At 42.0% G+C, this 15,400-nt stretch overlaps 1 protein-coding gene across 3 annotated transcripts in view; it reads right to left on the bottom strand.

Moving 5' to 3' along the window:
- The window catches only part of LOC143987283 (serine palmitoyltransferase 3-like), a 95,825-nt gene that overhangs the window by 63,650 nt on the left and 16,775 nt on the right, over positions 1–15,400 (bottom strand). For all 3 annotated transcript variants that reach the window (XR_013276623.1, XM_077485905.1, XM_077485906.1), the window contains one exon: positions 6,658–6,846. Coding sequence is in view for 2 of the 3 variants with exons in the window: in XM_077485905.1 (XP_077342031.1) it covers positions 6,658–6,846 (189 nt within the window). In the remaining variant the exon portion in view is untranslated. The remainder of the gene's footprint in view (positions 1–6,657; positions 6,847–15,400) is intronic.

The following is a 15,400-nucleotide window of genomic DNA, read 5'->3' as shown; positions in this document are numbered from 1 at the left end:
CAGAAGTAAATGCCGTTAAACTTGCAGTAACAGACAAAACTATATGGAGATAAATTGGCAGTAACGCACACAAAACTATATGATGTTAAATTGGCAGTAATGCACACAGAACTACAGGGTGTTAAACTGTCAGTAACGCACACACAAAACTATATGGCGTTAAACTAGCAGTAACGCACACAAAACAATATGGCGTTAAACTGGCAGTAACGCACACAGAACTATATGGTGTTAAACTGGCAGTAAGGCACGCAAAACTATATGGCATTAAACTGGCAGTAACGCACACAAAACTATATGGCTCTAAACTGGCAGTAACACACACAGAAATAAATGGTGTTAAACTGGCAGTAACGCAATCAAATAAACGCTGTTCAACCACCACTATCTGAATTGTCCCTACTCTAGCTATACACTAATGTCAAGATTACTGACACGGACTCACTACACTACACTGAAACTATATGAGCTGTCCCTACTGTGCACTAATGTATGTATGAATAACATGGTCTCACTACACTACAGTGAAACTATCTGAGCTGTCCCTACTCTAGATGCACACCATCCAAAGCTGAATGATGGTCCTCCTCACTACACTCACACTATCCCTAGACTGACACTAAACTATTATTCTACACTGACAATTGAAGTAAAATAGCACAGTATAGCACACTAACTAATATCACTGAACAGAGCCCTGGTCTATCTCTCTCCACACTGAAATCACTCTGAAAATGTCTGCCATTGAAATAATACTTTTATACTGTGGGGCGGGAATGAGCCATGATTGGATAAAGTCATGATGACAGTGTCCAATGACTCTGACAGTGCTTTGTGTCCTGATTGGCTGAAGCTTTCACTGCTTCAGCCAATCAGGGCTTGCAATGCACTGTTCAGAGCCGCAATGCATTGTGGTTGGTTTGGGGGGCGAACAAACAGCCCGTTTGTTTGGCTGTTCATCAAATGTCCGAAACAGCAAAAGTTTGGCCGAACCGTTCACCCATCCCTAATTATGTGTTTGATAATACCTGACTTATCTAAGGTGGTAACATTTATTTAAGCCTTTTGTGTGACCATTTTTAAATATTTAGTTGTTATGTGAGCATTTAAGCACAAATCAAAATCTCTTTTTGTTTAATTTATATGTATTGTACACATATACTTAAAGCATTTGTTAACCAAAAAAAAAAACACCTAACACCTAAAAAACCTGGCTAATTCTGGCAGTCTCTGCCCTCCCCCTGAAAACTGACCATGGTGTATCATGGCTGCTGATCCCTGGCACCGTGGTGAGTTTAGGTTCCTCTGTCATCTGTTCTCTCCTCTGTCCTCCTGTGTGCTCCTACCCCTCCCCTCCCTGCCTGTCAGCAATGTGTCTGTGCCCCTCCCCCCTCCTGCTGATCAAATTACAGTTCCTTTTTTCACTATCCACTCTGTTTAATTATGTAAATGCTTCTGTACCTGTGCTTTGTAAAAATAAGCAGCTATATACCTAATTTGCAAGCTCTGGTCCCGTGACTCGCTGTTTCTCTTCTCTCTTGCATGACAGCTACAGCGGACAGGGCTGCCTCTCTCCTCCTCTCCTGACTGATGTCAGTGGGGGATGCTCGGCCCCGCTCACTGCAGCTTTCAGACCAAGTGAGAAGAGAGCTGGCAGGTCATGTGATCAGCGATCAGAGCTTGCAAATCAGGTATATAGCTGCTTATTTATACGAAGTACACACACAGAAGCACTTTACATAATTAAACATAGCAGATGGTGAAAAGTGTGTATAGTGGCTCAACAACCACATTATTATTTTTTATATAAAAAAACAAATACAATACATTAAATAAACCAACATTAATGCTGCTCTTGAGGGCAAGAAATAAAAGTATTCCCGTGTCCTCTTCTGGTTTAGTTGATTTGTGCATAGGAGCATTTTAAGATATTAATTTCAGAATATTTATCAAGCTTAAGAGAGGGCTTCTCTTGCACCTCATGTTCCACCCCCTGGTAGTGGTGACAGTGGATGTGAGGATACAGACTGCATGAGGGCCAATGTTGCAGGCATCACCAACTGTCATATGCAAGGGACAGACAACTGTGAACCTCCAGGTAAGAATCAGACGCAGGAACACAGTAGTACGTGAACAGCAGACAGGATTGAAGCCAGGACACAAGCAAAAAGTTGTCAACAACTCGGCAGCAAGGTAGCGAATCAGAAGGCAGGGACAACACCAGGATGCAGGCCAAGCTCTGCAACATCCAAACATCATGATGCAAGAATATAAGATAGAGGCAGTGTCAGAATACAGGTCAGTTAACAGCTAAGCAGCAAGGTACTGACTCAAAAGGCAGGACCCAGACAAAGCCCAGTCACTAATGAATCACTTCTTATGGCAAGTTAAAAGGGCCAGATGAGCGTTTAGAAAATTGATAGTCAACAATTAAGCAGGTAGGGTCGGACACGTATTAATCCAAGACTACTACATAGCGTCGATCCTCACACAACTAAAAACTTAGTTCCCGCAGGCCCAGAGTACTAGGTGGGGTGAACTGGAACAAAATCAAATCCAAGGAGCAATCCTATACAATTTCTTAATAACAAAGAGTTTCATTAAATGCCAAACTCTAAATCTATCCTCAACTATTAAGACATCACTTCAGACATGGCAAACATTACTGAATACGCCTTTTAAAGAATCTGTGACAACCACACTCTTCCTCCCAATACTCAGCATACATATTGTCATTCCTGACCTCAAAATCACACAATGGGAGTACTTAGGAATAAAAACAATCACAGACATGATTGTCCTTCTCCCAAAACATTCAGGTCTTTTCAAATAGAGTCTGGTATACAAATTCCTTATCAATATAAATACCTCCAAATTACCTACTTTCTCCGTGACTACCCCAACTCTGAAATTGCATTGCCCTGGCAAATAGTCCAATTGTACACTAGACCTAATACCAATATCAAAGGATTATCACTAATCTATAACACACTGCATAACAAATCTGAATTTACCAAAACCACAACTATTAAAGCATGGGAACGTGACTTAGGTAGCAGTTACACCCCCCGCTCAATGGAAAACAGCACTTAAAACTACCTATGCGGCCACAAAGCGTGTCAATCTATGGGAACTATTGCAAAAAATATTGCTCAGATGGTACCTAACTCCCTATAGACTTGCTAAATTCTCACCCCAGACATCCTCCCTATGTTGGAGAAACTGTGGAAATGTAGGCACTCTATTCCATATCCTATGATCATGTTCAGCCATATCCATCTTTTGGACAGCAATCTTCAGGAACATTCCATTATCACCTGGACTAGCTCTCCTCTCTTTAGGGATTGAATCAATTCTGGGGGACCTAAGATCCATAGCAATTCACATCCTTTTAGGAGCTAGACTATCATTAGTTAGAAACTGGAAAGATTCTACAGCCCCCTCTATTAGGGAAGTGACAAATAAAATTCATACACATGCCATGTACGAAGTGAAGTTCGCCTCCTCTTTAGGAAACCATCAAAGAGTCAACCTGAGATGGAAACCATTTGACTGGTATAAGATAGCATATCCAGATTAATCATACTCTTTGATATTTAGCCTTCTTAATCATCCCCAATTGTGACTGTGCTGTTCCTAGCCTCTAGGTTTCTTTTCTTTCTTTTCTCTTCTTTTTCTTTTTAACAGTTAACTACAGTTTCAGACATAGAGAGGAATCTCTGTATGTTCACATTCTGTTTAAATTAGTATATTGCTAATTAACACGGTATTACCTGTTTAATTAGTAATCCTATATGGATCTGAACTAAAGTTGTTAAATAATAAAATCTATGCATGACTTGTAATGCTTTATATTTTAATAAAGAAATATTGGAACAAAAAAAAGGGTAGGGCCCAGAGCCTGAAAGAGAGCTCAAGGTCACAAGTAGACAAGAAATCAGACCTTAACAGTTCAGTCTGAAACTTACACATTAAGTGACCAGTTAGACATGAGCAGAATTGAGAGTTTCTGCTTTGCTAAAATCTTGACAAAAATAAAGACATTTTTGCTTCGGATAACATATGACTATACTTAGACAAAAATAATAACTTTTTTTTCTGCCATCTGTATTTTATATTTCCTTGAAATGTATTACTACTTTTATTAAAGGTTTATTTCCAAGTGAATATCAACTACACCTAGAAAGAAATATAGTGAAAATTTGTAGATAAACAGAGCCATGCCACTTATATGGCTTTTTTTTATCAACGTCATCATTCGATTACCATGTTAACCATGTAGTGACGAATGGCTTTCTTGATAAACAAAACCTTTTATCACAAGCTCAGGGCTGTTTGTGAACAAAGTCATGTGATCACCATGTCAGAGCTGACATGGTGATCAGCGTCTTTGTTTGATATAGAAGACGAGTTAAGGTTACTGTTTTAGAGTTAGGAATAGGGTTAGAATTAATGTTAGGATTAAAGTTGCGGCTAGGTGTAAAGCTGAATTTAGGTATGCTTTTTTGCCTAGTTACATTGGTCCAACTTGGACAATCACTGTAGTAGCTCCCGCTACTGTGGTGATCCTCACTGTCTTTCAGATACTGTGCAGACCACAGAGTGTTCTCTGAATGGATGAGGTAAAAAAGGCAGGGCAGGAACTGGAAGACAAAAAGGATCATTCAAGTAGCTGTCACTACTACGCTTAACTGTAGTGTAAAAAAGTAACCCCGCGCTGCCTGGACAGATAGTAGCAGCTAACACATCAAACAGATAATTTTGTTATATTCAAAGAAGTGCATGAGTGTAGCGCTGAAGAGTTTAAATTAATGGCCTAGCCAGACTAATGCCATAAGCTCTATACACAATAATTACAAGTGAATAGTGACAAAACTTCTAACAAAAATGATATATCACACCAATTCTCACATGTGAATAGTTCTATGTGAATAATTATAAGAAAATAAATGCAAAACTTAAATATTTATTTAGGTGAGAATATTTTATAGTCCGCAGTGTATATTTAAGAACCTTGACGATTCTAAAACTACCACGTTGACAACAAAGATGGAACTTGAAACCATCAGTGTAGAAGCACCACCACCAAAATAGATGTAGGCTTACCAGATAATTTGAACTCAAAAGAACATACATTCTATAAGTCAACCAAGCTTTTTGTTATCAACTGACAGCCAAGATATAACCTTTGGAATCCTCAATGACTTGAGACCCAATGCATCCCAAAACTTATGGAAAGTCTGTCTTATTTGGCAGCCGTGGCTGGATGATCCCAGCCTTGCCCCACCACAGCTGGTAATGGACAGGCTCCTTCTGTAAAGGCCAACAACTGCTCCTCTACTGCCACTTCCAGCAATGTCTCCTCTCTACTACTACGCTTAAGTAGGGTATATACCTTCAGTATTTTTTTGTTCAACCAGCGGGTTGAACAAAATAAACCAACAGATCCCTGCATCGTTACAAACGGTGTTGGTACTAGGATCATGCCTGGTTTGTCCTAGCATCCTGACAGGGTGACTCCACCAGAATACAAAGATCAGAGCTTGCAGCCACTGGCTGATTGAATGCTGGTTTTCCAGCATGACTGACCGGCTTCTAACGACCGCCTTCTTTTGAACAGTCAGCAGTACACACAGACCAGAAGTCAGCCTGTTCCTGCTGAACCAGCCATGTATACCCTGCTTTAGTCTCTGCTTTCACAGGTATTGTTTAGGTATAGAATATGTAAAGTATATGTACATTAGTCCAAACTGCATCAATTTACTATGCAAAAACTGAAAAAAACATAATTGAGATTTAGCTTTAATGTTAGTGTTAGTGCTAAACTTAAGGTTATTGTCAGCATTAAAGTTAACTTTGAGGTTAGCATTAGGATTTGTGTTGGCTTTGTAAATTTTGATTCCTACTTTTTTTTTTTTAGCAAACTCTCTAGCAAACAGTCTACATAACAAAATTACACATGGAATTAGTAATTGTTCTACAAAATCATTGACTCTGCCCTATGAGTCACTCTGGGCAGTGACTCTTTCCTCAATTGGCTTTGTAGAAAGTTTCAACCAGAGACAGAGGGATTTATTAATAATAGGCAAATAGGCTTACTCTGCAAGGGAAGTTGCACGGTGCAAGGGAATTCCCTCCATTACTTATTAAACAGGGTGAAATCAGGGTAAAAAGGTAAAAAAAAAAAAAATGCATTTTCAGTTGCACATAATTGATTAGGGAAGTCAGCAGATCTTCACCATATTCACTAACCTGTGGGGAAAATTCCCTTGCAAAATGCAACTTCCCCTGGAAAGTGAACAGTCTGTTTGCCTTTTATGGAATCAACCCAAGAGTGCCTAAAAGGAAGAAAAGTTTGATGTGCTCTATATTTACAAAACCCATTTCCCTATCTGAATCTTTTGTCAGTAGTGCACCCTTTAGAAGAGACCCTGTTGAACTCCTTTACAGCAACAATTGAAGCAGGTCCAGCACAGACAGTTATTAGTTATTAGACACTTCAAGAAGAAAAGAGAGCTATGATGGGGGGAAGCAGACGGTGCTAGAAAATTTATACTTCCTGGATCGGTTAAATTTTATAATAGGTTCAAAGGCACTTTGCAAGTGAAATAAAAATACAGTATTTAGATATCATGTTAAGAAACAGTTTACTCTTACTTTCTGTTCCTGCCTTTCGTCAGCCATGTGACACTTTTCCAGTCCCCATGCTCTCATAAAGTCACGTAAGTAGCCAAATATGATGAGAATTCCATAACATATATACGTGAACACAAGAATGTACATCGGTGCATCTTCAAAAGACTCTTTAAACTCTTTCTTGCGCAGGCTGTCTTTAATGACTCCATTCTGTGTAAAGAGAGGAAAAAACTTTTAATAATGTGATTAGAGTGAACAGACTAATCCTGACCCAGAGAATTGGTTGTATTTACTGCAGGTGGAATTTTGGGAATATTTTGCAATGTACTGGTTCAACTAAAGAAACTTGTAAAGGGATCTAAATACACCAGTAGCATAAACAGTGCATTGAGGCTTGTAAGTTAGGGTGACCAGACGTCCCCGGTTTCCTGGGACAGTCCCCGAATTGAGGACACTATACCTGGAGCCCGTCTGTCCCCGGATTTCAGGGTACCTGCCGTGGTTGTGCCTGTGTCTGTTGTACATAAACAGGTTTCCCCCATAAAAACGGGGGCGTGCACGGAGGCGGGGACGGTATAGGAGTGAATGTTATTCTGAGGGAGACTGGGAGGAGCTGCAGTGCAGAGGGCTGGAGGGGCAGAGATTAGGAGGAGCTGTAGTGCAGTAGTCTGGAGGGGCAGAGTTCATATATCAGCCAAGAGCCAGGGGAAACAGGTTTTCTGGGAGAAACACTATTTCGGTACAACACCGTCACACAAGTCCCGCCTCCTGGTTTTGCTCCTTGGCTTTGATAGACAGCACACTTGTCCAATGTGCTGTCTATTATAGGTAGGAGCTGATCCAGGACTTGTGAGATGTTAAAGTGTTAAAGCTCTCACAGCGGGCGGAGCTGGCCTCAGTGATGATCCAGGTGGCTTTCACCACTGATCTCCTGCACTGGTAAGGCTGCATTATGGACACTGATCGGGCTGCATTACTGGGAACTGATCGGGTTGCATTTCTGGGCACTGGTCAGGCTGTATTGCTGGGCACTGGTTGGGTTTCATTGCTGGGCACTGATGGGGCTGCATTGCTGGGCACTGGTCAGGCTGCATTACTAGGCACTAATCAGGCTGCATTTCTGGACACTGATTAGGCTGCATTGCTGGGCACTGACCCGGCTGCATTACTGGACACTGATTGGGCTGCATTGCTGGGCATTGATTTGGCTGCATTGCTGGTCACTGATTGGGCTGCATTGCTGGGCACTGGTTGGGATGCGTTGCTGGGCACTGGTCAGGCTGCATTGCTGGGGACTGGTTGGGCTGCATCGCTAAGGACTGGTTTGGCTGCATTGCTGGGCACTGGTCGGCTACATTGCTGGGCACTGATCGGGCTGCATTACTGGGCATTTTTCAGTCTGCATTGCTGGGCACTGAACAGGCTGCATTGATGGTCACTCAGCAGGCTGAGCTGGTGGGCACTGAACAGGCTGGATTGGTGGGCATTGAACAGGCTGAGCTGATGGGCACTGAACAGACGGCATTGATGGGCACTGAGCAAACTGCTTGATGGGCACTGAACAGGCTGCATTGATGGGCACTGAACAGGAAGCATTGATGGGCACTGGTGAGGCTGCATTGATGGGCATTGATCAGGCTGCATTGATGGACACTGACCAGGCTGCATGGATGGGTTCTGGTAAGGCTGCATTATTGGAAATTGATCAGGATGAGTTGATGGGCACTGGTGAGGGTGCATTGATGGGCACTGGTGATGCTGCACTGATGGCTACTGATGAGGCTGAGCTTATGGGCTCTGATGAGGCTGCACTGCTGGGCACTGGTGAGTCTACATGGATGGGCACTGGTGAGTCTACATGGATGGGCACTGGTGAGGCTGCATTGATGGGCACTGATGAGGCTGCACTGATGAGCACTAGTGAGTATAATACACTCTTTAAATGGGCTTTAAAATGCATGGTTTTCCCTTTTTATGAACAAGAAAATAATGACGTTATGCGGTTGGGCTGGTATAATAATGTTATGGGGCTGGTATGAAATGATTTCCAGAAATAACATATATATCATACAATCATTATATAAACACAAACCATGTACAGTGCATATATCATTTGAGGACAAAAAAAAAATAATATATATATATATATATATATATATATATATATATATATATATATATATAGAGAGAGAGAGAGAGAGAGAGAGAGAGAGATATGTCCCTGGATTTCCCTTTAAAAATCTGGTCACCTTATTGTAAGTTGGAGACATCCTGTAAGGACGTTATTCCACTGCATAGCTTGGTGTCATCTGCAAACATTGAAATGTTAATCCCAGACCCTATATCATTTATAAAGATATTAAAAAAGTAAGGGTACCAACAATGAACCTTGGGGTACACCACTTATAACCTTGGACCATTCAGAGTAAAAATCATTAACAACTACTCTCTGAATTCTATCTTTTAGCCAGTTTTCTATCCATTTACAAACTGATCTTTCCAAGCCTGTAGACTTTACCTTACACATGAGCCGTGTGTGGGGAACTGTGTCAAATGCTTTTGCGAAATCCAAGTATACCACGTCCACCGCCACCCCTCTGTCCAAGGTTTTACTTCACCTCTTCATAAAAAGAAATCAGATTTGTCTGAAAACTTCTGTCTTTCATGAATCCATGCTGTCTGTTGCTAAAAATATTATTTTCCAGCAAGAACTCATCTATGTGGTCTAGTATTAGTCTCTTCAGTATCTTCCCAACTGTAAAGTTAAACTAACAGGTCTATAGTTACTTGGTAAACACTTTGATCCCTTTTTAAATATGGGCATCACATTGACCCTATGCCAATCCAGTGGTGGCATGCCGGTCATTAATGAGTGCCTAAAAATTTGAAACAGTGGCTTTGAAATGACAGAGCTCAATTCTTTTAGGATCCGTGGGTGGATGCCATCTGGCCCAGGTGCTTTATCCACCTTTATTATGTCTAAATATTTCTGGACCATGTCACATTTGAGCCATTGTGGATCATTTGGGGCTGTCACTACCACCCCCATTATGGACATGAGTTCCCCCATGCTCCTTTGTATACACAGAGCCGAAGAAAGTATTTAATAAGTAGATATCATGATTTAACAGACATCACCCATCAGTCATAATGTAAAGTTAGGCGAACCAAAGTTAAATAAAATGTATATGATAAAGTATAACTAACAAATGTGTGCCCATTCCTTATATTGGCAATTGGAAATTTCGTAAAATTATTTAGCATTTGAATTGTACTGAAATCTAAAGGTGTGTTGGCTTACAATAAAATCCAGTACACTCATTAACAGCTTCCCGACCGACTACTGTATATATACAGTCACAGAATGGCTCTCCTGTGGGAATTTGCGTATGTATAGGGCGGCTCCTTTAAGAGTCATAGCAGGCGCGCCTGCCCCGCTGCACGGCGGGGGACACGATGCAAGTGGTTCTCACAGGGGAGGAGAAACAGATCATCTGTTCCTACTAAATAGGAACAACAATCCCCCAGTCAGTCCCATCCCCTCACAGTTAAACACACCTAGGGCAACACACACACTTAACCCCTTGATCGCCCCCCAGTGTTAACCCCTTCCAAGTCAGTGACATTTATACAGTAATCAGTGGCTATTTTTAGCTCTGATCGATGTATAAATGTCAATGGTCCCAAAAAAGTGTCAAAAGTGTCCGATCTGTCTGCCGCAATATCGCAGTTTGGATAAAAAACGCTGATTGCTGCCATTACTAATAAAAAAAATATTAATAAAAATGCCATAAATCTATCCCCTCTTTTGCAGACTCTATAACCTGTGCGCAAACCACTCAATATACGCTTAGTGCCATTTTTTCCCCAAAAAATATGTAGAATACATATTGACCTAAACTGATGAATATTTTTTTGTTATTTTTTTTTAAATTGGGGATATTTATAATAGCAAAAAGTAAAAAATATTGTTTTTTTTTTCAAAATTGTTGCTCTTCTTTTGTTTATAGCGCAAATAATAAAAACTGCAGAGGTGATCAAATACCACCAAAAGAAAGCTCTATTTGTGGGAAAATAAGGACCTACATTTTATTTGGGTACAATGGCGCACGACTGCAGTTAAAGCGACGCAGTGCCATATCGCAAAACATGGCCTGGTCAGGAAGGGGGTAAAGTCTTCCAGGGCTGAAGTTGTTAAAGCACAAATCAATCTATTTTTAATCACTGTTCTCCGTTTCCATACTCAAAAACTGTCCTCCATTTGCTTATCCGCTGCTCATCACTAACCACTTCTAGGTTAAATGACACCCAATGTTATTTAACCCTCTTCCTGTGAGCACAGGCTGTCATGGACACACCCCCAGGAGTTGCACCACTACGCCTGTCTGGGTTCACAGTACTGCTGGGCAAAATGAGATGGTATGATGTTAAGGAACACACTGAACAAGAAGTTATGTACTTACATTTTTGACGGGTGGGAGAACTAAAGTCTGAAGATGGGCTTTAAATCGAAAATTTAGACAAGGCTGTATGAAACACTCACTGGCTATCTGAGAAAATGTTGTGTTAGACCAGTTTTCAAAGCTGGTCACAAATTTAGCAATTTGATGTTACAATTTTTAGAAATGTAGCCAGGAGCTGACTATTATTCCTGCAAATCAGGGACTGTGTACAGCGCTGTTAATTGGGGTTGTCTCCCTCTAGTGTCGGCTTGTGTCATTTCCTTTTAGACAAAACTTAGAGCAAGGCAAGGCATTGTGGGATGTGTAGTTCCAAATGCTAAAATTTTAATTCCAGCAGGACTGGTCTGAACTATGACTACCAGATTTCTGAGGAATGCCAGCTTGGATCTGCCAGCAGGAGCTCTGTCTCAGTGTGAACTGCTGCGAGTTGTGGCCTGCACAGCGGGGAGTCATACAGCTGCATCCAGTGGGACCTCTGCAGAGGTACCTACAGCGGACCAGAGACTGTTCCAGATGCTCCAGCGATGCCTGCATTTCAGATGCAGGTAGGCCGTGGCATGGTGTGATGGGGTCAGACGCCATTCCCAGAGTAGGGATGAGCCGAACACCCCCCGGTTCGGTTCGCACCAGAACTTGCGAACGACCCCCGCGTTCGTTACGAACGTTAGAACCCCATTGAAGTCTATGGGACTCGAACGTTCGAAATGGAAAGTGCTAATTTTAACGGCTAATATGCAAGATATTGTCCTAAAAAGGGTTTGGGGACCTGCCTCCTGCCTCCTGCCTCAGGGGACATGGGTCACTGCAAAAAAAAGTTTTAAAAACGTCCGTTTTGGCGGGAGCATTGATTTTAATGACGATTAAAGTGAAAAAAAAAAGGTGAAATATTCCTTTAAATATGGTGCCTGGGGGGTGTCTGTAGTATGCCTGTGAAGTGCCACGTGTTTCCCGTGTTTAGAACAGTCCCTGCACAAAATGACATTAAATGGAAATAACACCATAACTGCTTGCGGTTTTAATGTTATATCTGGTTCCTGCAATATGGTTGAAAATCATTGAGAAAAATTGCATGGGTAGCCCTCCCTGCCCATTACCAGCCTATTTGGGTCTTGTACGCATATTAAGGGGAACCCCGTACCCATATTAAAAAAAGGAAATGCGTGTGGCCCCCAGGCCCTATATACTCAGAACAGCAGTATACAGGCGGTGCAAACAAGACAGGGACTGTGTAGGTTTGTTGTGTTAAGTTGAATCTGTTTGTAATTTTCAACCGGTACATTTTTAAAGTGTAGCTCCAGTCCAAAAAACTATTTTTAAGCTTTTTGGAAAACATAGGGAAGGGTTATCACTCCTGTATAATTTGTTTTGTCGTCCATCTTTTTTCATCTCACTTGCTGCTGTCTCCTTGCGTTTGCAAGTAGGAGATGTTTGTAAGTTGGATGTTTGAAAGTAGGGGCCTGCCCTATATTATAGCGGTATGTACTGGGTACAGAGCACGCAGACAGCACGCACTATCTCCTAACACTACTGACTGCAAGCTCTATTATTAACCACTTGACCACTGGGCACTTAAACACCCTTAATAACCAGACCAATTTTCAGCTTTCGGTGCCCTCACATTTTGAATGACAATTACTCAGTCATGCAACACTGGACCTATAGGAAATGTTTGTCCTTTTTTTCACACAAATAGAGCTTTCTTTTGGTGGTATTTAATCACCTCTCAGTTTTTTATTTTTTGTGCTATAAAAGAAAAAAGACCGAAAATTCTGAGAAAAAATGAATTTTTCTTCGTTTCTGTTATAAAATTTAGCAGATTAGTAATTTTTTCTTCATAAATTTAGGCCAAAATTCATACTACTACATATCTTTGGTAAAAATAAGTACAAATTGGTGGATATTATTTGGTCTTTGTGAAAGTTATAGAGTCCACAAGCTATGGTGCCAATATCTGAAAATTGATCACACCTGAAGTACTGACGGCCTATTTCCTTTTTTTTTCCACAAAATTGTCATATTATCAGGTTATTTCACACACACAGCATATGCATACCACAAATTACACCCCAAAACACATTCTGCTATTACTCCCGAGTACGGCGATACCACATGTGTGAGACTTTTACACAGCGTGGCCACATACAGAGGCCCAACATGCAGGGAACGCCATCAGGCGTTCTGGAGCACCCAGGCCAATTCTGACATTTCTCTCCTACATGTAAAAATCATCATTTATTTGCTAGAAAATTACAGAGAATCCCAAGACATTATATATTTTTTTTTTTTAGCAAAGACCCTGGAGAATACAATGGTGGTCGTTGCAAATTTTTATCTCACACGGTATTTGCGCAGCAATTTTTCAAACGTGTTTTTTGGGGGGAAAAAACAGTTTTGTGCTTAAAAAACAAACAAAAAAAACAGTAAAGTTAGCCCAATGTTTGCATAAAGTGAAAGATGAAGTTATGCTGAGTAAATAGATATCAAACATGTCACTCTTCAAAATTGCACATGCCCGTGGAATGGCGCCAAACGTCGCTACTTAAAAAATCCCCATAGGCGACGCTTTACATTTTTTTTTACTGGTTACATGTTTTGAGTTGCAGAGGAGGTCTAGGACTAGAATTATTGCTCTCGCCCTAACGTTCTCGGCGATACCTCACATGTGTGGTTTGAACACCGTTTTCATGTGGGCGGGGCTTACACATGTGTTCGCTTCTGCATGCGAGCACATGGGGACATGGGCGCTTTAAAACATTTTTTTTTTTTTTTTTATTGTTCATTTTACTTTATTTATTTTAGTTTGACATTTTTTCCCCAAAAATATATTTTTGATCACTTTTATTCCTATTACAAGGAATGTAAACATCCCTTGTAATAGGAATATGGGGTGACAGGTCCTCTTTACAGTGAAATCTGGGGGTCAATATGACCCCACATCTCACCTCTAGGCTGGGAAGCCTGAAATAAAAAATAAAAAAAAGATTCTGGCTTTGATCGTACTGGCGAGTTGGTAGAAGCACCGGAGGGCGGTGAGGGGTGGGGGGCGTCTATGGCTGGGTATTTCAGGGTATCACCGAGTATGGCTGGGTATCTCCGAGTATGGCTGGGTATGGCAATTTATGGCAGGGTATTGCAGAGTATTGGCGGGGTATTGGTGGGGTACTACAGAGTAATAACAGGGTACTGCAGAGTATTGGGGGGTACTCCAGAGTAATGGCAGGGTACTGCAGAGTAATGGGGATTACTGCAGAGTAATGGGGGGTACTGCAGAGTAATGGCAGGGTACTGCACTGCAGAGTAATGGCGGGGTACTGCAGAGTAATGGCGGGTACTGCAGAGTATTGGGGGGTACTGCAGAGTATTAGGGGGATACTGCAGAGTAATGGGGGGTACTGCAGAGTAATGGCAGGGTACTGCAGAGTAATGGGGGGTACTGCAGAGTAATGGCAGGTTACTGCAGAGTAATGGGGGGTACTGCAGAGTAATGGCAGGGTACTGCACTGCAGAGTAATGGCGGGGTACTGCAGAGTAATGGCGGGGTACTGCAGAGTAATGGCAGGGTACTGCAGAGTATGCACTGGTATTGCAGAGTATTGGCAGGGAATTGAGGGGTTAAATTCGGTGAGCAGCGATGTGGGCACTGCAGATGCAGCCCACATCGCTGCTGACACCGATCTCTTTCCCCTCCGCTGTACCGATCGGTACAGAGAGGGGAGGGAGGAACCGGCGTCATAACATGACGCCGGTTTGTTTACAAGTGATCACTCCGTCATTTGACGGAGTGATCACGTGGTAAACGGCCGCTATGAGCGGCCGTTTACCGTGATCCGTGATGCTTTGAGGCGGCCTCGTGTAGTGTGTTAGCATCTGAAGCAGTGGGTGTTCTGTGTACCTTCAACACAGTTACACACCAATCGTTTTTGGCTGATTTCCTATCTTGCTGCTGTGTAGTGGTTGTTGTCTGTGCCCTGACCGCAGTATACACCACTATATTCACCTCACCTATATAGCTAGTGATCTAGCTTTAACCACTTAACAACTGCCCATTGCCGATTAACGGCTTCAGGGCGGTTGTTTAACTCTGAGAGGCCGTCAATTAACGGCCTCCCAGAATTCTGCTCTCGCGCGCCCACAGGACCCGGCAGTCACGGATGCTCTCGAGTGCACGCCCCAGGGGGCGCGCGAGAGCAGAATTCTGGGAGGCCGTTAATTAACGGCCTCTCAGAGTTAAACAACCGCCCTGAAGCCGTTAATCGGCAATGGGCAGTTGTTAAGTGGTTAAAGCTAGATCACTAGCTATA

The sequence above is a fragment of the Lithobates pipiens genome, unplaced genomic scaffold (assembly GCF_037356315.1).
Source record: "Lithobates pipiens isolate NorthernLeopardFrog02 unplaced genomic scaffold, aLitPip1_a1.2 Scaffold_18, whole genome shotgun sequence".
NCBI classification, from domain to species: Eukaryota; Metazoa; Chordata; class Amphibia; order Anura; family Ranidae; genus Lithobates; species Lithobates pipiens.
This window is presented reverse-complemented; position numbering and strand designations above follow the sequence as displayed.